Source organism: Periplaneta americana, chromosome 1, assembly GCF_040183065.1.
Source record: "Periplaneta americana isolate PAMFEO1 chromosome 1, P.americana_PAMFEO1_priV1, whole genome shotgun sequence".
NCBI classification, from domain to species: domain Eukaryota; kingdom Metazoa; phylum Arthropoda; class Insecta; order Blattodea; family Blattidae; genus Periplaneta; species Periplaneta americana.
This window is the reverse complement of record NC_091117.1, coordinates 47,564,132-47,591,215: the sequence shown is the minus strand read 5'-3', so window position 1 is coordinate 47,591,215 and position 27,084 is coordinate 47,564,132. Positions and strand designations below refer to the sequence as shown.

The 27,084-nt window shown below is 34.6% G+C and overlaps 1 protein-coding gene across 1 annotated transcript in view; it reads left to right on the top strand.

Annotated features, from left to right (window-relative positions):
* The window catches only part of mmd (disintegrin and metalloproteinase domain-containing protein mind-meld), a 1,174,763-nt gene that overhangs the window by 688,496 nt on the left and 459,183 nt on the right, over positions 1-27,084 (top strand). Inside the window, exon 4 of the mRNA XM_069819516.1 lies at positions 24,161-24,240. Coding sequence (XP_069675617.1) covers positions 24,161-24,240 — 80 coding nt within the window. The remainder of the gene's footprint in view (positions 1-24,160; positions 24,241-27,084) is intronic.

The window sequence follows — 27,084 nt, the reverse complement described above, 5'->3', positions numbered from 1 at the left end:
AAAATAAATAAAGTTTGTGTCTGTAAGTAAACAGTTCGAACTCGAGAAGAGGGGGGGGGGGGGAAACAAGCAGGTTATAAGCCAGGGATTTGAACCAATGCTCGATCACAGCTCGTTACCTCTACATCACGCCTCTGACGAGATCATCTTAGCGATACTTTAATTCGAATTAGAATCTCGTGAAATTTGTATAAAGCTATGATTGCGAAATCAAAGATATTTTATTCAGGTGGTTAACGTACCTCAGTCGATTATTGTGTAACTTGGCTTACCCCTTAATCGCGGTGTAATTTTCAGACTTTGGTTATTAAAGGCTCACCTGCAGAGAGAGCTGAGGGAGAGGAGCTAGGCCCCCATTTAATATGCATAACAGGCTAATCGAACAGACCCCTACATAATAAAGGCTGCCTGCTAAACGTTACCGCTCGCACGAAGCCCTCACAAATTACGGTGGTGCAGTAATGCACGTAAACAATAAAATTGCTTTCTCACCTACGCTGACTTGCCATCAATTGAGTTCGAAATAAGTGCAAATACTTGATTTGTGAGCAACAGTTGAAACGCAGTTTTCGAATGCCCTGTGAACTATGGCCATTAATTCGAATCTCTCATACATTATGGATGATTGTCACTTGTTAATGTAGCGATACGACAGGAATGCTAACAATAGTATTCAAGAATTAGGTACAGAATTATAAACAATTAACGAGATAGATGCTGCTTACAGTATTAAAAAATTGGTGACATTGAATATTCTTTTTTTTTTCTCAACAGTGACTAACTTTGTAACCTTGAAATCATGTGACCCCAAAACGCGTTAAACCCGTTTTTATGAAAGGACAGAGCGAGTTTTCAAGTGACATGCATAATAACCAGGGAAAGGAATTTCATGCCCTAAAAACGTGAAGAATATATATGCATTTATGTCGTAAAAATAGATAAATGTGCTACAAAATATGCATTATCAGTCTGAGATTATTTTAACAGAATAATAAGATATAGGTAACTTACGTTCAATCTATCGATTTTGAAGTGCTTGCCTCATTGCTGAATGCTCCATTTATGTTGTTACAGTTCACAACTTAGCAGTGATGCATATTTTCTGTTGTCATTCTTCGCCTGTTGTCTCTCAGCATAGCTTTGTAGCACGAAAAACTTCGTTCTACGTCACAAGAAGTAAAAGGGGCTTGTACAAAAGCTGTGAGCTGTTCTATAGAAAATTTTGTTGGTTTTTGAGGTGTTTTTACTTCGAGAATATTTTGAATTTCCTTAAGTTGATAATAGCCAGGGTTTTTGGAAACAGTATTTGCTGTTTTCTCGTTCACTTGATCTACATTTCCTGGAACTGATGTTAAACTGGATATTGTTCTATCGAAATCTGCTAAAGACTGCAGTAAAGGAATACCAATTGCTAACTTGAGAGGCTCCCTATGAGGGCGTCATCGTTGCGTTTAGAATTCATAAACATAAATTAGTCCTGTTTATGAGTTACACACTTTTAAAAACGAGGGAAAGACAAATTAACATACATAATATGTAGTTTCCCTGCATAAATGTTAAAATATGATGTTTTTATAAATGAAGGCAAAATATGCACTTTTATGCAAATAAAAGTAATATCATTGTATTCAGAAATGTGTGATTCATGTAGATAATCTTTCAGCATATTCACACAACGATAGAGAACAAATATGCAAATGCATGAACTTCCTTTACCTAATAATAACACAACCTTATGGACAATGATTGGCGTGTTTTGGAAGAAAAAGACCTGAAAATACGTATAATGATACAGATCTCAAACATAAACATGGAGGTATAAATCATAAAAATGACCAGGCGGACTGAGCGAATTTTGGCATCACGAAGGATGCACTGGAAGGAATGGTGAACGGGAGAAGAGTTCGGGGTACAAGAAGATGTCAGATGATAGACGACATTAAGATATCTGGATCATATGAGGAAATAAAGAGGAAGGCAGGAAATAGGAAAGATTGGAGAAGGCTGGTTTGCAGTGAAAGACCTGCTTTTGGGCAGAACACTGAATGAAAAATGAATGAAGACACTTCAATTATTGTACTATATTTTCAGATTTAATTAAACTATTGCCGTCACAGATTATCACTACAAAAATGGTACCGATAATAACATGTGCTTATTGAAATACTTTCTCTGATAACTCAAGAGGTTAGCAGAGTATTTGTCCATTACGTTTTCGTCCATTCGTAATTTGGCCCTAATTTTACGTTTGTCCAGTTATAGCCTATGTTTTTCTTGCATCAAATTTTGTCCACAAATCTTTCGTTCATGTCATTTTAGTATTATGTGAAATTTCGTCCATATGTATTTTGTCCTTAACCTGATTTAGTCCAAATTTATTTACTTGAAATTTTCGTAGCTGTGTTAATGACAAGAAATAGAACATGAGATTTATTTTCAGTTATTTCAAAGAGCAAAAATCATGAATTCATTGCAGTTATTTCTTAGAAAGTGTAATTTCCATCTTTAACTTCCATCTTCGAAGTCCTGCGCGTTGCTGTCTAATTTCATTACAGGTTGACCGATTCTCACATCGTCAATATATCCTGGTTCGATCGTTATTATAAGAGTGGTGTTGATAACAGTAGCCGTCTTTTATGAGCAGTGGTTTGTTCCTTTTTCAAGTAATTACTTTGGGATCCATACCTGATAATGTTAAGTAAAACTAATGTATGCACTTCTCTAGCAACACCTGTCCATTTTTTAGTTCTCCATTATTTGGCATTATATTGTTGGCATCTGTTCGAAATGTAATTTCAGTATATGAATATACAAAATCAATCGCTATTGGACAATATATATTGGACTAAATTTTTGTGGTCTAAAAAATTTCTGGACGAAATTTACTCTTGGACGAAAATGCTGTGGACTTATTCCACTGAACGCAAATATGTTGGTCATAGAAATTTGGACGAAATGTTGTACTGTATGAAAATGTTTGGACAAATATTCCGGAAAGCACTCAAGCAGTTCTTAAAATATTGCATTGAAGTTTTGCATACAGCTACGTTTCAAACCTTTGAACAAATCATTTAATACTTAAAGTTTATTTTTTTTTTTACCTAATAAAATTTAAAAAAATAGACTTAAAAATATAAATTACAATGAAAAATATTTTTACTGAAGTTATATCAAAGATTGTAAAAACTTTCCTCTCGCGGATAGAATCAAAACTGATAACTTTCTCCAGCTTTCATTATCAATTTATTTTTACGTTATAGTACTTCTCTCTTTCATGGTATTTGCTACTTTTTACCATTAAGTCCACACCTGTGGATTAACGGTTAACGCGTCTGGCCGCGAAACCAGGTGGCCCGGGTTCGATTCCCGGTAGGGTAAAGTTATCTGGTTGAGTTTTTTTCCGGGGTTTTCCCTCAACCCAATATGAGCAAATGCTGGGTAACTTTCGGTGCTGGACCCCGGACTCATTTCACCGGCATTATCATCTTCATCTCATTCAGACGCTAAATAACCTAAGATGTTGATAAAGCGTCATAAAATAACCTAATAATAAGAATTTACCATTAACTATCGACAATTTTTAATAGAAAACAAATGAAATAATAATTTTCATAGCAGGTGAGACACCGCATTTTTAGATCGGACATAAATAAGATCGGACCGAAATCTGAGAGAATTATTGGGTGCATTGGAAAGATTATGAAACTAAATGCGATATTTTTGCTGTGTAGTTGCTGTTAATGGCCTGCATATGTTTTTGCAAATCTATGCCTAAAAATCAAGTACGAGTGTCCTCACATTAAAAATTAATCTCTAATAATATGAGTATATATTTTGATACCACTCATGTCACCGTGGTGTGATGAATTGGCACCTCATTTGTTTTTATTAGTTACTGCAATTAATGTGTAAATTAATGGAGGCTAAGGACTGCATAAAATATGACATCACCTTCCGGATGAAAAACGTTATTTATCATCTAATTGACTTAAAAAAAAAGAGAGAAATATGCCATGTGTAGCAGTAGAAAAATAAAACACAGATGAGGACGAATAATTACCTGGACAAATTTTTATGAAACTTCCTTCTCCTTCAAAAGGATTAATCCTTTAAGGTTTCTGGGCGACCTTACAGAAAAATATAATGTTGATCTAGGTCTGCCTGTTTTTAAGATCTGCAAGGCATCGTATTTTCGCGGATAGTACGCTGGCCACTGAATTAGAGGTTCGTGGGTTCAAATCCAACCGAGGGCGATAGATTTTCAAGGTAGAAAAATTCTTAGCATGGCTACTTTCGGGACGGCAGTAAAACTCTAAACCACTTGTCGTGGAATTCGTGCACGTAAAATAAATGTGTTGTTGATTATAAACCTTCGGACAAAATTTGGAGGCCATTTCTCGCCAACATTGAAATTCACTTTTAATTAACTATACATTTGAAAGCATAATTTTAAAAAATACTACTGGTACTGCTACTATTACACTAATACTGCTACTGCTACGAATACTGCTACTGCTATTAATATTGCTACTACTATCCCACTACTCCTACTACTGCTGCTACTATTGCTATTAATGCTACTGCTATTACTGCTACTGCTGCTAGTGCGAGTGGTGCTAATGCTGCTACTAATGCTATTGCTGAAACTACTAATAATGCTACTACTACTATTGCAACTACTGCTACTATTGCTGCTTCTGCTATTACTACTAATACTGTCATTTAATTTAATATAGAAATCTTCTCACTATTCGTGAGCTGCCACAAGGGACAAAGAGTACTTAACCATATAAATGTTTACAAGTTCAGTGAACCATTAATTTTGTTTTGACAATGAAACGTTACAATCGGAATAATAGACGTAGGTATTCCTAGCCTCTTAAACACATCTTTCATGAAGAGAATAGCGGTACCTCTTGCTCCAACCAGAAGTCCGATTACTTCAAGCTCTTCTAGCTGGTACTTTTGGCGGTAATGTGGAATGGTAGGATTGCACTGTTGCTACTACAAGTGCTGCTGCTACTACTACTGATGCTACTAGTATTCCTACTACTCTTGCTACTACTACTACTACTACTGATGCTATTACTATTCCTACTACTCTTGCTACTATTACTACTACTACTACTGATGTTATTACTATTCCTACTACTCTTGCTACTACTACTACTACTACTGATGCTATTACTATTCCTACTACTCTTGCTACTATTACTACTACTACTACTGATGTTATTACTATTCCTACTACTCTTGCTACTACTACTACTACTACTGATGTTATTACTATTCCTACTACTCTTGCTACTATTACTACTACTACTACTGATGTTATTACTATTCCTACTACTCTTGCTACTACTACTACTACTACTGATGCTATTACTATTCCTACTACTCTTGCTACTACTACTACTACTGATGCTATTACTATTTCTACTACTCTTGCTACTACTACTACTGATGCTATTACTATCCCTACTACTCTTGCTACTACTACTACTGATGCTATTACTATTCCTACTACTCTTGCTACTACTACTACTGATGCTATTACTATTCCTACTACTCTTGCTACTACTACTACTACTGATGCTATTACTATTCCTACTACTCTTGCTACTACTATTACTACTACTACTGATGTTATTACTATTCCTACTACTCTTGCTACTACTACTACTACTACTACTACTGATGCTATTACTATTCCTACTACTCTTGCTACTACTACTACTACTACTACTGATGCTATTACTATTCCTACTACTCTTGCTACTACTACTACTACTACTACTACTGATGCTATTACTATTCCTACTACTCTTGCTACTACTACTACTACTACTACTACTGATGCTATTACTATTCCTACTACTCTTGCTACTACTATTACTACTACTACTGATGCTATTACTATTCCTACTACTCTTGCTACTACTACTACTACTACTGATGCTATTACTATTCCTACTACTCTTGCTACTACTATTACTACTACTACTGATGCTATTACTATTCCTACTACTCTTGCTACTACTACTACTGATGCTATTACTATTCCTACTACTCTTGCTACTACTACTACTACTACTACTGATGCTATTACTATTCCTACTACTCTTGCTACTACTACTACTGATGCTATTACTATTCCTACTACTCTTGCTACTACTACTACTACTACTACTACTACTGATGCTATTACTATTCCTACTACTCTTGCTACTACTACTACTGATGCTATTACTATCCTACTACTCTTGCTACTACTACTACTACTACTACTACTACTACTGATGCTATTACTATTCCTACTACTCTTGCTACTACTACTACTGATGCTATTACTATTCCTACTACTCTTGCTACTACTACTACTACTACTACTGATGCTATTACTATCCCTACTACTCTTGCTACTACTACTACTGATGCTATTACTATTCCTACTACTCTTGCTACTACTACTACTGCTACTACTACTACTACTGATGCTATTACTATTCCTACTACTCTTGCTACTACTACTACTACTACTACTACTACTACTGATGCTATTACTATTCCTACTACTCTTGCTACTACTACTACTACTACTACTACTGATGCTGTTACTATTCCTACTACTCTTGCTACTACTACTACTACTACTACTACTGATGTTATTGCTATTCCTACTACTCTTGCTACTACTACTACTACTACTGATGCTATTACTATTCCTACTACTCTTGCTACTACTACTACTGATGCTATTACTATTCCTACTACTCTTGCTACTACTACTACTACTACTACTGATGCTATTACTATTCCTACTACTCTTGCTACTACTACTACTACTGATGCTATTACTATTCCTACTACTCTTGCTACTACTATTACTACTACTACTGATGCTATTACTATTCCTACTACTCTTGCTACTACTACTACTACTGATGCTATTACTATTCCTACTACTCTTGCTACTACTACTACTACTACTGATGCTATTACTATTCCTACTACTCTTGCTACTACTACTACTGATGCTATTACTATTCCTACTACTCTTGCTACTACTACTACTACTACTACTGATGCTATTACTATTCCTACTACTCTTGCTACTACTACTGATGCTATTACTATTCCTACTACTCTTGCTACTACTACTACTACTACTACTACTACTACTGATGCTATTACTATTCCTACTACTCTTGCTACTACTACTATTGATGCTATTACTATTCCTACTACTCTTGCTACTACTACTACTACTGATGCTATTACTATCCCTACTACTCTTGCTACTACTACTACTGATGCTATTACTATTCCTACTACTCTTGCTACTACTACTACTGCTACTACTACTACTACTGATGCTATTACTATTCCTACTACTCTTGCTACTACTACTACTACTACTACTACTACTACTGATGCTATTACTATTCCTACTACTCTTGCTACTACTACTACTACTACTACTACTACTACTACTACTACTGATGCTGTTACTATTCCTACTACTCTTGCTACTACTACTACTACTACTGATGTTATTGCTATTCCTACTACTCTTGCTACTACTACTACTACTACTACTACTACTACTGATGCTATTACTATTCCTACTACTCTTGCTACTACTACTACTACTACTACTACTACTACTGATGCTATTACTATTCCTACTACTCTTGCTACTACTACTACTGATGCTATTACTATTCCTACTACTCTTGCTACTACTACTACTACTACTGATGCTATTACTATTCCTACTACTCTTGCTACTACTACTACTACTGATGCTATTACTATTCCTACTACTCTTGCTACTACTATTACTACTACTACTGATGCTATTACTATTCCTACTACTCTTGCTACTACTACTACTGATGCTATTACTATTCCTACTACTACTACTACTGATGCTGTTACTATTCCTACTACTCTTGCTACTACTACTACTACTACTGATGTTATTACTATTCCTACTACTCTTGCTACTACTACTACTACTGATGCTATTACTATTCCTACTACTCTTGCTACTACTACTACTACTACTGATGCTATTACTATTCCTACTACTCTTGCTAATACTACTACTACTACTACTACTACTACTACTACTACTACTACTGATGCTATTATTATTCCTACTACTCTTGCTATTACTACTACTACTGATGCTATTACTATTCCTACTACTCTTGCTACTACTACTGATGCTATTACTATTCCTACTACTCTTGCTACTACTACTACTACTACTACTACTACTACTGATGCTATTACTATTCCTACTACTCTTGCTACTACTACTACTACTACTGATGCTATTACTATTCCTACTACTCTTGCTACTACTACTACTACTACTACTACTACTGATGCTGTTACTATTCCTACTACTCTTCCTGCTATTGCTGCTGCTACTATTACTACTATTACCATTAATACTACCTATACTACTATAACAATACTCATCATCATCATATTCATCACGGCATAAGCCTTGTGGCTCCTTCTGTCTTCAAGAAAACTGATCTGACCACCTCATCCGTGGCCTGCCGACATTTCTTCTAACTACAGGTTTACACTTATATATTATTTGTGGTATACGATCTTCATTCATTCTTTGTATGTGATCTTGCATTTCTTTGTCTGTATTCAATGATTGTCTCATTTAGACTCTGAATTTCCCATTATTTTCCAATATCTTCAATCCTCTTTTTATCTATGAGTCTATAACCTGCCACCTGTCTCAAAAATTTCATCTCAGCAGCCTCTATTTTCTTCTGTTGTGAGACAGTCAAGACCCAACTTTCATACCCATAAAGCAAGGTTGGGATCGCCATCACTTCGTAAAGTTTTAACAGTATTGTTCTATTACAATTTTTGAAAGTTCTTTTTATTGTACCACATAGTGTTTGGAATTTGTTTAATTTATTTTGCACATTTCTATTGCCGGTATATGACACAATGTAACCAAGATAATTAAAATCACTTTGTTGTTGGATGGGCTTATTATTTATGCAAATTGTTGCTCTTAACAGATCTGTACCTCTAAGAGCCATTATTTTCGTTTTTTCATATGAGATTTGAAGATTATATTCACTTGTAATATTATTTAATTCATGTATGGCTCTTTGTAAATTATCTTCCGAATCTGCAATTAAGATCTGTTCGTCAGCAAACAACATTGCATCAATGTTTCTCCCTTTTATTTTAAAATGTGTTTTGAGCATAGTTTGCCATCGTACAACTGCGTCATTTATATATATATATATATATATATATATATATATATATATATATATATATATATATATATATAATAGGATAGGCGATAATGGACACCCCTATAACAATACTATGTGCATAAATTTGGCTGAACAAACGTAACTTTTCGTTCTGAAAAGAAATTTTAAAATGTTACTTTTGTTGCAAATTTGAAGGATAAAAGTAAAATTTCTTCAGTCATTTATTATCATAATACTCTGCTGTCTTAAGTTGACCGAGCATATTGGAAATTAAATCAATATCTTTCCCAAAACACGGTATGAAATGTTTCATATAAGACAGTTTTTATCATGAAAAGAATGCGAAAAACTAGCAAAATTATATTTTATTTTTTTGTTTGAAATATCCCAAAGAATAACCTCCTGAAATTAATGACATTTCTTGCGGTTCACTCTGTATACAGAGTGTGGCATTTGAAACTGGTCACCTGAATAGCACAGCTATTTGCAGTGATAGAAGACAAATCTTCAGACAAAAGTTGTTTGGCGTGAAGGATGATATATTGTAGTATATATAGATATTTGTTTCGTAGGTGCAGGTGTAGAGACGATACAGAAGCAAACATCATTATTTTTAATGGAGTGACATGATTTATTATTTACCGTTTAATAGTGCGTTGTGGAGACGTATATAACAACTGTGCTTTGATGGCCATTGGTGGTAGTTGAAGGTCAAAGATTAAGAAAAATTAATTCACTTCAATGAACTACTGGGTTCACCCATTATACAATTTGAACCGTACAAATCGAATGTAAACAAACATCCAACTCATTGCATTGTTTCCTTTATATGTATATGTTCATGAAGACACAAAATGACCTGCATGTTCGCCAGACTTCACACCAATGGACTTTTACTTGTGGGGAAAATTAAAACAAGCAGTGTACCAAGAAATACCGACGAGTCCCGAAGACCTGAAACACCGTATAACACGAACGTGCTCGGCCATAAGATCTGACGAAATTCAACGTGCGATATTTTCCGCTCAGAATCGCTATGCATCATGTATCAAAACTCAAGGTCACCAATTTAAACACATGATGTAATTCTGTGCATATGATGTAAGTTACAAAAATGATTGACTTTTTCATTAACAAACATATTATTGAATAATTTCGAGGAAAAAATTGTTCCGGAGCCGGGTATCGAACCCGGGACCTTTGGTTTAACGTGCCAACGCTCTACCACTGAGCTACTCGGGAACTCTAACCGACACCGATCCAATTTTTCCCTCTACATCCACAGACCTCAAAGTGGGCTGACAACCGTCAAGCAACCAACTTCGAGTGCACACTAACTCCGTGTGACTTAAATTGTGGTTTTCTGTTAACGAACAGTGACGTGTATTATGCAAATCAAGATTTCAGGTATAACTCCCTGTAAAGTTGATTTGAATAATTTATTGAAGTCTGTGGATGTAGAGGGAAAAATTGGATCGGTGTCGGTTAGAGTTCCCGAGTAGCTCAGTGGTAGAGCGTTGGTACGTTAAACCAAAGGTCCCGGGTTCGATACCCGGCTCCGGAACAATTTTTCCCTCGAAATTATTCAAATCAACTTTACAGGGAGTTATACCTGAAATCTTGATTTGCAAACATATTATTCACAATTAACCTTCAACTACTGTAACTTCAATGGCCATGAAAACACAGTTCTTGTATGCGTCCTCAAACGCACTATTAAATGTAAATAATAAATCAAATCAATCCATTCAAAACAATGAATTTCGTTTCCGTATCTTTGTCTTCTATCACTACAAATGGCCGTGGTATTCAGGTGGCCTGTTTAAATGCCTCATCCGGTATAGTTAATATTTTATAGCACATCAAAATGGAAATTGCTATACTTAAACGCTAATTAAAGGTTACTATGGCGATATAAAACGACAGATAAATACATCCAATCGAATACATAAACACGCTTAATGGTGAAACAAATGAATGTCATCCAATTTGGAAGTGATTAAATAATAAATTACGTTTAACACTCGCCCTAATTGATGCACAGGTATATGTGTGTAATTTAAGTTCTTGTATTGCAAACAAGATGCGAAATGTTGTGTCGATAGAGCGAATTAATTTAACTGAGTTTTTCCATACATTCGTCTCACCTCACTTCTTATCTCCTATTGTGAAACATTAAACTAGTATTCATTAATGCATTTAAATTTTTAGACACTTTCTACAGAGATAAAGTGAACGTGAAAATCTGGACAACACATGCTTTTTTGAACCAAATTAAGGAAGGAGCCATTTTTCCTTCATGACACTCGTCAATATTACGAGATGACAGAAGAAGAGTATGAAGTGTATGTTGACAAAGAAAAATGCGAAGTTTTTAAAGTCATTGCCAACTTTATTAATGAAACAGTTTGGAGTTTCGAAGAAAATAACTGATTAAAAACCCGAAGAACACGTCTTGTTTCAACGAAAATTAAATGTACGGTAACTGTATTAAATTTCAATCCTGATTGTCATGAAACACGAAACATATTTCGGATATTGTAACAGAAAAACTATTATAGATCTTGAAATAATTCGTTATGTAACAGATATTAATTTCTATAGTTCGATTACACGTTGCCCACAAACACAATGTTCACTCATATGTGAATCAGTTATTTTAGAAACAGGACTTCTCCGCTATGTACCATTTTGAGATACTCAACAAAATATGTTTAAATAATCCGTTGCGCTACAGCCCATGAAGGACCTAGATCAACCAGTCGGCTGCTGGTGTCACGCTCACATGCCAAAGCAGAGGTGGACGATCATCCAACTAGAATGGAGGTATCGTGTGGTTAGCACGATGATCCCCCCAGCCGTTATAGCTGGCATTCGTAACCGGATTTCGCTACCTATCGTAGCTCCCCAAGTGCATCACGATGCTGGGTGGGCACCGGTCCCATACACTAGCCGCAAAATCATGAGAAAATTTCTTCCCCCATGAGGACTCGAACCAGCGCGCATTCCATAACGTGAGTCCTAGGCAGGATGCCTTAGACCACGACGCCACGGCGCGGGACCAAAATATGTTTAGAGTCTATAATATGCTATAAAATAATCATATTGGGCTTTCAATATTTTAGTAGCACTATTTTGGATTAGGCCTACTATCTAAAATAATAATAAATTTGAACGCATAGTTCTAAATATATAGACCCTTAATCTCCCTGGAGAAGTCTGTTTTCTGCAAAATATCATCATTTCACCACAAAAAGAATATTTATTGAATAATTTCAAGGGAAAAATTGTTCCGGGGCGGGTATCGATCCCGGGACCTCTGGTACTTTAACCAGAGGTCCCGGGATCGATACCCGGCCCCGGAACAATTTTTCCCTTGAAATTATTCAAATCTGCTTTACAGGGAGCTTCACCTGAAAGACTAGATTTGTAGAATATTTATTATTCCTTATTTTATGTTGATTTTCAATTTTTTTTACTCAACAAACATGACAAATGGAATTACAATGACTATTACACTCTTACTACGTCATACTACTTTTGACCAATAAAACGGTACGAAAGGACGTATTTCAACCAATCATGGCTGCTTATCGCACAATTTTATCGCGTCCCTAGCATTCGTTTAATTTTATCGCGTCCCTAGCATTTGTTTCTTTGTTTGCCAACATTTGAAACTGCGCTGGTCTGGACGTCAAAAAAATGTATATATAAAATTACAAACCACTCAAATCGATGCACAGCAGTTTCAAATATGACTCGCATTGGCATTCAAGAACAAGGATTAACAAAAATCACTGATCATACCTATGAATCTTCTGAAATCCGATTTACAAATAAATGAAGAGCACCATTCGGAAATCCTGAATAAGTTGAATATACCATGTAGGCCCAAATCAACGAGTTCCACTTCTCTTACGCACACGTCCAATATAACATCAATTGAACCACCAACCACATTCAAATTTGAAAATTGTACATTCAATAATTATTCCTTTTAAAATTATTCATGTTTATTTTTTATGTCATCGTCGTTAATTAAAACTTTTCTAACACTTGTGTATATTAGTTAGGTTATGTTATAGCTTCTGCTATATGATATTATGGATAGTCACGTATCAGAGATTGTTTAATATTAAGATTTATTGAATAGTAATCATTACACTGTCTGTATAAAGACACTACTGCCATCTAGCATGCATCTAGCGTAATATTTGTAATGTTGAGATGGTACAATAATACATTTGAAGACAGTTGTATTTTCGTAAGTCAATTAATATTTTATTGTATTGGAGTACTTCGTTACTTCTAATCTTTATATACTTTCTTCTAATCGTGTAATAGTCAATTAAATCCCACTCGAGTTTTGATTTTCTCTAGATAAATCAAAACGTCTAGTGAGATTACTGTTGACAAAATTACTTACTTACTTATTTAATTACTTACTAACTTACTTACTAACTTACTTACTTACTTACTTACTTACTTACTTACTTACTTACTTACTTACTTACTTACTTACTTACTTACTTACTTACTTACTGGCTTTTAAGGAACCCGGAGGTTCATTGCCGCCCTCATATAATTGTCTGACTTCATGCATGGATGTACAGATACGGAAATAAAATTTGAAGGTCCTTTATTTTGTTTCGCTTACGACACACTACGCATGTGCAGTAAACAAGAGCCTCTGTATATTTGCTACTTGTGGACAGTCGTGTGAAATTATTGGCTATATACAGAGTGGAAGTGAAATAACTTAACAGATTGAAAGAGACGATAGGGTACACGTAAATGAATAGAAAACCTATATTATGTTTCGTGATTAAATGCACGTTTAATTAGAAAATTAAGTTTGAAGTGTGGGCAGTCTGTATAATCATCACCGGCAAGCTGATAACTATCAATAACTCAGGAATTACAAATCTTACCTTAAGCCCGTTCACGGATATAATTATTATGATGATCAAGATGCAAGACAAACAACTCAGAGCGACCAAGCGTTGAGCCGTATCGAATGAGGATAATAATAATTTTATGTATGGTATTCTCTATCTAAGATTCTATGCCCCCCTCATCAGAAATCTTAATTCGCACCTTGTACATAAGTATGTCTATGTGAACAATTTCCTGAGTAATTACTATCATCAAATCAGTTTCATGAAACTATTTGCGAACCTACCGTACATAGTGTCGTCGTGTAAACTAGCATTCCAGTATTTCTGTGCAAGACGAGAAATTGAAAACCCGGAGATAAATCCTCAGGTTGTAAACGAAATTGAGAATTGTATTTAATAATTTTATTAATACATTTTTTCCTTGAAATTTTCTGAACATTATAACAGAAAAAGAGATCTTAAGAAGCGAAATATTGACTCATGTACTGTTTCAGTACTACGTAGCTGTAAAGATTAATAAATCTTCATTAAATAAAGCAGTTAAGTTGTTTTATTACCTGGGAGACTTTGAAAACCCGGAGAATGCACGTCTAGTTGCAGGCGGAAACAAGAGTTGGATTTAAATCCGTTTTTCCCTCGCAACACGCGTCAAATCTGCGGACATAGTTCCACTCTGTAGAATTCGTATCTCTTTGAGCGGAACGAGTCGAACTTCCGATGACGTCAAATTCCACGGCGTGTCGACTGATATTAAATATCTATTCTCCCTGCTCTCGCAGTCCACGCACCAGAGAGCATCGGCTGCGCTTTGATCTCGGCATCTTAGTTCTACAGGCTGTGACTTGAAGGGCATCGAATAACTCGTCAGTCAGACAGCTGTTTGACTCCGAATTTGAGTTGTCTGAACCCTTGGGGCTCGTGTTGGAAACAGTGTTACCAACTAACAGCCAGTTTCAAGGTATCGCATTTGAAGGATTCACCGAAAATCACTGAGCGGTACATTTTTAATAGAGACTGGGAAATTTCTGTTTAACATTTCCGGTTCAATTTAAATTCCAGTATGTAAACAAACAATTCCGAAATAACAATGTAACAAGTTAAAACGTAGCTAGAACTTTAATACTAATTTCTGGTCGACTTCAAAATGAAACTGTAGGCTTTATAAAAAATATACGGGTCATCGAACGTTATGATAAATTGTCTATTGTAGCATAATAAGGTCATTCTAAAACAAAATAAATTGTCTAAACTCACTAGATTTTATTATTGTATTAAAGTTAGTTAAAATTAACCATAGTTATATTTTATGGGGATCATCAGTGTGGTTTTAGGCGTAATAGATCGACTATTGATTAGATTTTTTTGTATTCGACAGATAATGGAGAAAAAATGGGAGTATAAGGGTACAGTACATCAGTTATTCATAGATTCAAAAAGGCATATGACTCGGTTAAGAGGGAAGTATTATATGATATTCTTATTGAATTTGGTATTCCCAAGAAACTAGTTCGATTAATTAAAATGTGTCTCAGTGAAACATACAGCAGAGTCCATATAGGTCAGTTTCTATCTGATGCTTTTCCAATTCACTGCGGGCTAAAGCAGGGAGATGCACTATCACCTTTACTTTTTAACTTCACTTTAGAATATGCCATTAGGAAAGTTCAGGATAACACAGAGGGTTTGGAATTGAACGGGTTACATCAGCTTCTTGTCTATGCGGATGACGTGAATATGTTAGGATAAAATCCACAAATGATTAGGGAAAACACGGAAATTTTACTTGAAGCAAGTAAAGCGATCGGTTTGGAAGTAAATCCCGAAAAGACAAAGTATATGATTATGTCTCGTGACCAGAATATTGTACGAAATGGAAATATAAAAATTGGAGATTTATCCTTCGAAGAGGTGGAAAAATTCATATATCTTGGAGCAACATTAACAAATATAAATGACACTCGGGAGGAAATTAAACGCAGAATAAATATGGGAAATGCCTGTTATTATTCGGTTGAGAAGCTTTTATCATCTAGTCTGCTGTCAAAAATTCTGAAAGTTAGAATTTATAAAACAGTTATTTTACCGGTTGTTCTGTATGGTTGTGAAACTTGGACTCTCACTCTGAGAGAGGAACATAGGTTAAGGGTGTTTGAGAATAAGGCGCTTAGGAAAACATTTGGGGCTAAGAGGGATGAAGTTATAGGAGAATGGAGAAAGTTACACAACGTAGAACTGCACGCATTGTATTCTTCACCTGACATAATTAGGAACATTAAATCCAGATGTTTGCGATGGGCAGGGCATGTAGCACGTATGGGCGAATCCAGGAATGCGTATAGAGTGTTAGTTGGGAGACCGGAGGGAAAAAGACCTTTAGGGAGGCCGAGACGTAGATGGAAAGATAATATTAAAATGGATTTGAGGGAGGTGGGATATGATGATAGAGACTGGATTAATCTTGCACAGGATAGGGACCGATGGCGGTCTTATGTGAGGACGGCAATGAACCTTCGGGTTCCTTAAAAGCCATTTGTAAGTAAGTAAGTAAGTAAGTAAGTTATATTTTAACGTAAAAGATTTATTCTCGATGGTCAAATGAATAAAATGTTACGAAAATTTCAACATCTAACGTCACTTGCTTAGCAACGGATGAGACTCTTTCATTAATACGGTGTTTGCTAGAGCGATAGGTTTAGTTTATTACATAAATTATATTTATGATAGACCCATACTTTCTGACAAACCGATGCAGATAAAACACAGTAACTGAAATGTGAATGACTTGCACAGATATACAAAGTAGAAGCAATATAAGTGTGCAGATTTTAACAGATTATTCCGTGGATAGAGTACAACAAAAAAATTTAATATCGTATTAGTCCCAAATGAATACTTTTCTCATAGAAAATAGTAACTTCCCCCTAAATGTTAATACTCTTTCACTCTGTAAGTATTATCAGTACGATTCTGATTTTTACTCTTATCCTTCGAGAAACTGATAAGTTTGTAGTTTTCAATAAAATGTACTGTGTCCTTGCAAATTAAACCCTACTAGGTGACTAAGGCAAGGAACTCAGTTGTTCAGATCGAGTGCGTGTGAGCCGGCGATGCGCTGTTGCCAAACTACGTAAACTTTCAGCCTAATTTTGTAATTAACGATAGTTACAAAACGCAGAATCGGTTTTCATTTATTTTAATGTAGTGTATTGCTTCCTCCAGTCTACACAGTTACAGTATATCACACCTTCTGTATTATATCATTTCCTACGTCGCAGTTGATCGAAGATGGATTATGGATGGATTCCACAACATTGAAAAGTTTTCAGCAGTAATTTAAACTCTACATTGGACACAAATTCGTATTAAATTCCTTAAGGTAGTGCATCGGTTTTGACATCTAACGTATAGCTCATATTCGACCCGGGGGGGTGCGAATTGACGGGGGAAATGGGGAGGGATTTTCCCCTGTTGGAAAGCTACCCCCTTTCATAAATTCATATTAACATCTCTGCCAGGGATGGGCCTAACTTCTGTTTCCCTCACAAAATATAATTTTATTGTTTTAATACAAGTATACTTCAGTTTCTCAGCCAATGACATAAGAGCACCATAATACTTCCACACAAGAAGGGAACAAAAGATGACCTGAACAATTACAGGCCTATCAATTTGATGTCCAACTTATGTAAGTTATTCACGAAGATATCGAAAAGTAGATTAACAAAACTTTTGGACGAAAATCAACCACCTGAACAAGCAGAATTTCGACGGAGTTTCAGTACCATCGACCATCTGCAAACAGAATATCAAATAACAAAAAAGTCAACGAGTTTAACATGAAAGTATATTTTGAATTTGTAGATTACAGCAAGGCCTTTGACTCGGTGGAGTATTCTAAAGTTCTTGAAGCTCTAGACGCTGTCTTAACTCAAATGAGGGGAAGTTAAGTGATTATTTCGTTTTTTATATTTTTACATGTTGTAAAATTTAACATAACAGCTTCAAAAGATTAAAAAATGCAATTCGAAAATATTGGATCCCGGTACGTTTCTTTCAAAGTAGAACGGAGCTGACTTGGTTATTTATACGCTTTGAATGTAATAACGTTTCCAGCAGTGTGGATGTTTACAATACGATTCTTTGTAAAAATAGTCTACCATCACAGATTTTACACTCGTTAAAAGAGTTGTCATTTAAGAGGTTAAGTATTGTTTACAGCAGTAAAATTTTTGGAAATATTCAGCATTTTTTCCTCCATTACTGTATCTTGTACAATAATGAAAATTGGTATATGTAATACACAATCCTTCTGCTATATGAAAAAAAATATATATATATTTTAACAATTTAAAAGAAATTATATATATATATATATATATATATATATATATATATATTTTCACAATTCAAAATGGTGGCAGTTTACTGTATAGTGATGAAACATTTCCCTCATAACTCATAAACTTGTTAACTTTTTCATGTTCTCTCTCTTTTATTTTATTGCTGAAACTCATGTTTACAATGTCATGCTTTTTCAGCTACTCCACAATAAATATTTTTTTTTTTATTTTGTGTTAGAAGAAAATACTGATATTTGACCATTTTTGAATGAATTTATTTTTTATCAGAGAATCTATCAAATATAGAGAAATGATCTTGCATCATATTGTAAACATGACATTCATAAATAGACACAAAATATTTCATCACAGAATATTGGATAGTTTTTTAGTTATGTGGGAAACGCTTCATCACTGCACAGTGGATTGAACTTTGAAAACAAAAATTTAAATATTTTTTAATCGTAAAAATATTTTTTTCATATAGCAGAAGGACAGTGTTTTACACATACTAATTTTCATTATTGTACAAGATCCAGTAATGGAGGAAAAAATGTTGAATATTTCCAGACTTTTACTGCTGTAAGCTGTACCTAACCTCTTAACGCAGTTTAAGTATATGGCAATTATTGTATATCAGAATTATGTTTTAACAACGGTTTCTTTTAACTGTGCTCCCGTAACTCATGGTTACTACTTTCTTTCATAGTAGATCGGTGAAATTTGTCGTATAAAAGAGAAGAAGAATAACATTTATACTGATAGTAGCAGGAATGGATAAAATTCTGGTTCCTTTGATGAAAAATCTTAACCAGACTGAGCTGTGTCTACCATCGTTGCAGTACAGAAAACTGATAAGAGTGGTTGTGCAATTTATCCTGTAATCTTATGTACTTCGATTAACGAACGGTTGGAATACATTCGTCTGCACTCCCTGCATCTCTGCGGCTTTGAGTTCCTCTTACCTCCTTTCAACGTGTAATGGATAATTTCTCCTCGGGGTTTTTTGAAGCCGCTCTTCACCATACGAAATGCAGTGGATCTGACTGCTGTGTTCAGAAATCATTCCGGTGTACACTGACGCAAAGATACGTGACGTCTACTAATCGTTAGTGATCGATAATTTGTTCGTGTGAGTGTAGCTTCTTTAGTCATTACTTGTATGAATAGATGAAGGTAATAGTGACACCAGCACTACATAAACATACCCGCATTATCAAATTTAAAGTTTCATCCCTTTCTAATAATTGTAAAAAACACTAGTTTTAACGGGAAAACCTGATACCCTCAATACTGCATTATAAGAATAATTTACACTTAATCTATATGAAAATTTTCCCAAACACTTTTTTTGCCCGTTCCAATAATAGTGTCACTAATGCGAAGTAGCGAAACTATTTCAAAGTTTGTCAAATTGTTATATCTTTGGTTCTGAAATATCCCATGATTAGAAAGTTGGCTTACAAGATCATAAAATTGGAGGTAAGATATCTTTGACCGCAAGTGTACTAGAAATCAGCGCAGCATACCGATTTTCCTTCTTTCCCCATCTGTACTAATAATAAAAAAAAAATATGTTTTATTTAACGACGCTCGCAACTGCAGAGGTTATATCAGCGTCGCCGGATGTGCCGGAATTTTGTCCCGCAGGAGTTCTTTTACATGCCAGTAAATCTACTGACATGAGCCTGTCGCATTTAAGCACACTTAAATGCCATCGACCAGGCCCGGGATCGAACCCGCAACCTTGGGCGTAGAAGGCCAGCGCTATACCAACTTGCCAACCAGGTCGACTCTACTAATAATAAATCTGTAGCCAAAATTGTTTTGGTAATTTTCGATTTTCCGAAAACAATTGGTGTTAACATGTATAATTAACCATCCTGAAACCGAAAATCGCTTTTTGAAATTTTTGTTTGTCTGTCTGTCTGTCTGGATGTTTGTTACCTTTTCACGCGATAATGGCTGAACCGATTTATATGAAAATTGGAATATAAATTAAGTTCGTTGTAACTTAGATTTTAGGCTATATGGTATTCAGAATACTTTATTTAAAAGGGGGGTTATAAGGGGGCCTGAATTAAATAAATCGAAATATGTCGCTTATTATTGATTTTCATGAAAAATATTATATAACAAAAGTTTCTTTAAAAATAATTTCCGGTAAGTTTTACTCTGTACAAAATTTTGATAGAACTGATATTTAATGAGATAAATTAGTTTTAAAATTACAATAACAACGCCATCTAAGGCGCTGTACTGAAATAAAAACAAATGACTTCGTCTATAAGGGGCTTTGGACAACAACAATCGAAAGCTATTAAACATAGCCTAAGAGAATGTTTCTGTGTTAGTATGAAGTAATATCGGAAGCTAATTTTATTAATTGTTTAATTATTATTTCACCATTGGAAAATGTAGTTTCTCTAGATGGATATAATTCTACAATGTTATTACAGTAACTTCTGAAACATATAGCAAGTAATATAAAGTATACACATTAAAACTACATGATATGTCAATCTTCATTAAACTATGGTTTCATGTAATAACAATTAAGAAACATGTTAAAGGAATTGTCATTGCACCAAATGATTGCTCTCTGGACCAAAATGACCGCATTTTAATTATTTAAATACAATTTAAATTAAGTAACATATTAAACGATTTATCCTTCTATCAAACACGAATGTTCCCTGGATCAAACGTTCTATTTTAATTATGTAATTACTTTATATTTATTTCTAACGGGTGCAGCGGAGCGCACGGGTACGACTAGTTATTAATAATTAGAGACGAGAATTCCATGCAAATGCATGTTTCTATAGGAACTTAGGTCAGAGCTGAAATTTAGTACTTATCCATTTCATTACTGTTCGGTTCAAAATATGTGTACTTTTTTCGTGCATATTTGCATGTTTTGGGCTTTTTGGGGATAAAAACATGCATAATGCACATTTAAGCAATTTTTAGCTTAATAATGCGTATAATATATACTATATTCAGTTTAAATGTATGTTTTAATGGTTCTGAGTGGACACACCTGAATGTGGTAGGAAATGCATCGTATTACTGTCTACGTAATGTAACTATAGCACCGTCATTGTCGTCTATTACTTTAAAAATTATAGCAGATTTCGCTGTATATCATTATTTCATTTTGTCTCATAGGCCGAAGTGCCTATACTAATCAGAGTACATTATCATTATTATTTGAGGTATTATTATTATTATTATTATTATTATTATTTTTTTATTTTGGTCCTACGTCAAATGTATTATTTTTAAAAGACAAGCTAAACCAAAGTGCTGTAATAAAAGAACCATGGATTGCAGAAATTTCACAAATGACAATTTTTCTCGAATTCAGTTTTTCGTATGGTTATAATAAGCATAAGAATAGGCCTTTCAAGTGGTGGAGTGCTCAGTCTACATTTCAGAGCGGTAATAAGTTACAGTGTATTGCAGGAAATTGAAGGAATACCACAAATTCAGAACATGTGGACTTTTAGAAACTAAAAAGTTCAGTTTGCCTTTTCTCTCTTTTTTATAGGATTGAAGGAATTTTAAGAATTAAATATACCATTCACATAATTTAATTTTGCATTTCTGTAAGTTTTTGTATTTTTTACAATTTCTGGGCTTAGATATACTGTTCATTTAAAGTTCTTTATAGGATAGAAATTGTCCTTTCACCGTCTTCTTCAACTTAAAATTCTTTCAAAAAAATAAAATGGTATTCGCTAGTCGTGAATTGCAGAAACTCCACAAATCCAGACTATTCATAAAAACAAATTATAGTTAATTAAAGTTCATAGGTGCCAGACACTATAACTCATTATTATATTTACTTACGGCTTTCAAGGAACCCGGAGGTTCATTGCCGTCCTCAACATAAGCCCGCCATCGGTCCCTACTTTGAGCAAGATTAATGCAGTCTCTACAATCACATCCCACCTCCCTTAAATCCATTTTAATATTACCCTCCCATTTACCTTTCGGGTCCACATCTGTGGAGTAACGGTTAGCGCGTCTGGCCGCGAATCCAGGTGACCCAGGTTCGATTCTCGGTCGGAGCAAGTTACCTGGTTGAGGTTTTTTCCGGGGTTTTCCCTCAACCCAATATGAGTATATGCTGGGTAACTTTCGGTGCTGGGCCTCGGATTCGTTTCACCGGCATTACCACCTGTATCTCATTCAGACGCTAAATAACCTAAGATGTTGATAAAGCGTCGTAAAATAACCTACTAAATAAAAAAAGTTACCTCTCGGCCTCCCAAATGTCTTTTTTTCCTCCGGCCTCCCAACTAACACTCTATATGCATTTATGGATTCGCCCAAACGTGCTACATGCTCTACCCATCTCAAACGTCTGGATTTAATATTCCTAGTTAGGGGAGACTCGGCTAATTCCGCAATATTAAGAAGTAAATCTATCATATTTTTTATCAAAATGTTTATTGAAAAATATTATCAAGGTATGTAGACATGGACGAAACCTTTCATTACCAAATGTGATACAGAGACCTATTAAAATGTAAATATATTTAATTGTACATGCATTACAGTTAAAAAAGAACAACTCGTGTAATTCCGCAACAGTGCAGATAATCTATCACAAAATATTTCAATATTCAGTAATTTCATCACTATACAAGTTTGTTATTCTAGGTTTAATTTGTAATTCAGCAAATATAAAACATTCTTTGTTTTTCTGTGATGAATTATCTAGCTTTAATTAGTCAGGTAATATTTTCATACTTTGATTTTTATTGCAATTGTAATTGTAAATTTAATACTATCTCTACCAGGTTAAATAAATACTAATACTAATATTAAATAAATCCGCAATAGGACTTGGCTAATTCCGCAGTAGTAAATAATTATGAAACGCATTATGAAAGCAACATAAAAGGAACAATTTGCATGTAATAATTCACACTTTCTTCACAACTGTGTAGCAGAACACGAAAAACAGCCAACTTTCGATGTTTCACTGTATTGCCGACAGAGGTGTCGACCAATATCCTTGATTTTTTTCTATTGCACTACAGAGGACATACCTTCTGTTGACAGCCTCTCAAAACTTACGTTCACGCTATTGTAAAGCCGCAGTAAAATCATATATGCACTATTGCAGAATTATCCGTACTGCGAAATTAAACGAGTTTCCCCTATAATTTAATAAAAGTAGCCACTTCAAAATACCTAATGCTTTTAAAGATAATTAGCATTTATTTGCTTGCTGACAAATTTACGCATAGACATGTGGGGTTTCTCTAATTGACGATTAAAATTCTATCACGTATTCAGATGACCCATTACAAATACCACAAGATGTGGTCGGGTTCGAAGTTTGACCCACTTCAGTGAGGAACCTCCAGCTAGTAGAGCTATGCTTGGTTTGAAGGAGGGGATAATGATAATATTTTAATGCATAAAGAGGGACCGACTAGCAGTAAGAGACTTGAAACAACACGGGATATGGAAAGGCGAGAGTTTAGGAGTTGTCGTGCGGTTGGAATTAAGAGAGAGAGGGATCCTCCACCGCACACTTGAGGAGCAGGTCAACATTGCCCACAAGAAGAAGTTGGGTGCAGAGTTAGTGGCCGCTGCTATCTAACAGTGTTTGTGTTTGTGTTTGTGTTTTCAGACGGGGAAACACTTCCACCGGACCTCCCTGCTCATTAAGGCCTTCAACCACAAGTTCCGTCTCGACCTCGAACTCAATACGTAAGTACACCTTCACTCTCAGCTTCACATTTCCTCAGGACATCTTCTATTTCGATCAGTTTAAAATTAGACCACTTCCAATCCGTCCTATGGCGGACACCGACAGGGGAGGGAACTGTGTTAATCAAATTTATCGCGTTCAGAGGCACGCATTCGCTTGCTGTCCGTCACTCAAAAACTATTACAGTCCATTCATATTTCGTTAATAATACAATAACTCCTGTCTCTATATACCGGATGTTCCCTATAAGCAATAACCAAATTTGTGTTATTAATTTACGATCTCCATATCGATGGCTAAGAAGTGATACCAGCGAATAGGGATTACAAGAATGGACACGAGCGAATTTTCCTGTTTTTTGTTTCTCTATGCGCCGGCGTTTAGTTCCACTTTCAAGCGCTAGAGGTTAGTGTAATCGAGCATACGCTAAGATAATAATTGAGAATAGAGTTGAGACACAGGATCCAAACATCGCCTACCTTATTGCATAATCCAGTAACGCTTTGCTTCAAATAAATTCAAGTTAACAGCTTTTCCTTATTTCTCAGTGACAAACTAGTTGTAATAATATTTTTTTTTTATATTTCAGATATAATAAATTATATTATAAAATAATATAATACATTATAAAATTAAGTATCGGATTCGTTTAATATTTGTATATAATATAATATAATATAATATAGGTATATGGTTTTACTTCTCATAAGAGTTTTGTTTTTCCATTTTCAGTGCTATCAAATCATTACATATTTTAATTGTTGTTGGGGTCAACGTCTCAACTCTCATTATAAAGGAACTCCAGAGTCTAGACATTACAGTTAATGACGGATTTATTATTTTATGGGTCCAATTTATTTTATTTGAGTACATAATGTACCTAGATGTATTAATTATATTTCCGCTGTGTTGACTGCTAGCTGGTGTGATGTCAGCGCCAACTCTAGGGAGAAAGCAGAATCTCACGCTCTAGCTGGCTTGAAGGTCATTGAAATCAGTCCGGCTACATCAAAGGTACCGACGCGAAGTGTCCATACTTAATTACCTATACGCTGGTGATAACTCGTATCTACAAAAGTGGTCATTTAGTTTAACTACATTATTTTTTAGAACTAGGTAACTCAAATTTTCCTATTTTGAGATATTACCTCTTTACTTATTTATTGCACTAAGGAATATGTCTCGTTTTCTTTTACCTATTTGTTACATTGGAAAATAGATGTCGCTGGTATCGTTCGATCAGTTACCAAGTTCTTGCATTACATTCTGTGCGATTTTTGCTATCCTATAACAGAGATAACTAAAGAACGCAAATTTCGAGTTTTCTAGTTCTTGCATTGACATGATGATATAAATTTCTCTGTTTAGTCCTACCTTATAAGCATTTGTGTCCTGTCCTCGATTAACTCATGAGATTCTGTAATGACATAAAGCCTACGTCCATCTAAAGGAACTACACTTTCCAATGATGAAAGAATTATTTAAATCTATTAAATAGTTTCCTAAGATTGCCTCATACAAACACACAAACACTCTCTGTTTATAATATGATAATATTTAATATATTACGAAATACGAAAAGCCTGAAATCCCATAAGGGCAACGGCCTCCTACAGGAGAGTGTAGGGTCAGCTGAAGGTCTATTACACTTGGGGAGCCAGTCCAAGAGAGCTTACACTATACACTTACAAACTAAACACATACACAAATTATACCAACTAAACACGAAAAACAATACGGACTAAACACATAAATTATGCAAACTAAACATCCACAAAAAATATGCAAACTAAACACATAAATTATAATCTGAACACAACAGTCGACACTAAACACACGATAAAAACAAAAACAAAAAACAAAAAACAAAAAAAAAAAAACAAAAAAAAAAAAACAAAAAAATTACACAAACTGAACTCATACATAGTCTTAACTCACACACAAACTAAATACACAAAAACCTATACCAATTGCACACACAAATTGTACAGCCTAAACACACAAACTATCTAAATTAAACCCACAAAAACGATACAATTGAACACAAAAATTATACTAACTAAATACATGAACTGTACCACTATACACGGAGTCAAACTATTCAAACTAAAACACACAAAACCATACAATTGAACACAAAAATTGTACTAACTAATTACAGGAACTATACCAACTATACACGGAATCAAACTATCCAAACTAAAACACACAAAACCATACAACTGAACACAAAAATTATACTAACTAAATGCATGAAATATACCACTATACACGGAGTCAAACTATTCAAACTAAAACACACAAAAGCATACAATTGAACACAAAAATTATACTAAGTACAGGAACTATACCAACTATACATGGAATCAAACTATCCAAACTAAAACACATAAAACCATACAACTGAACACAAAAATTATACTAACTAAATACATGAACTATACCCCTATACACGGAGTCAAACTATTCAAACTAAAACACATAAAACCATACAATTGAACACAAAAATTATACTAACTGAATACAGGAACTATACCAACTATACATGGAATCAAACTATCCAAACTAAAACACACAAAACCATACAATTGAACACAAAAATTATACTAACTAAATACAGGAACTATACCACTATACACGGAGTCAAACTATTCAAACTAAAACACACAAAACCATACAATTGAACACAAAAATTATACCAACTATACATGGAATCAAACTATCCAAACTAAAACACACAAAACCATACAATTGAACACAAAAATTATACTAACTAAATACATGAACTATACCCCTATACACGGAGTCAAACTATTCAAACTAAAACACACAAAACCATACAA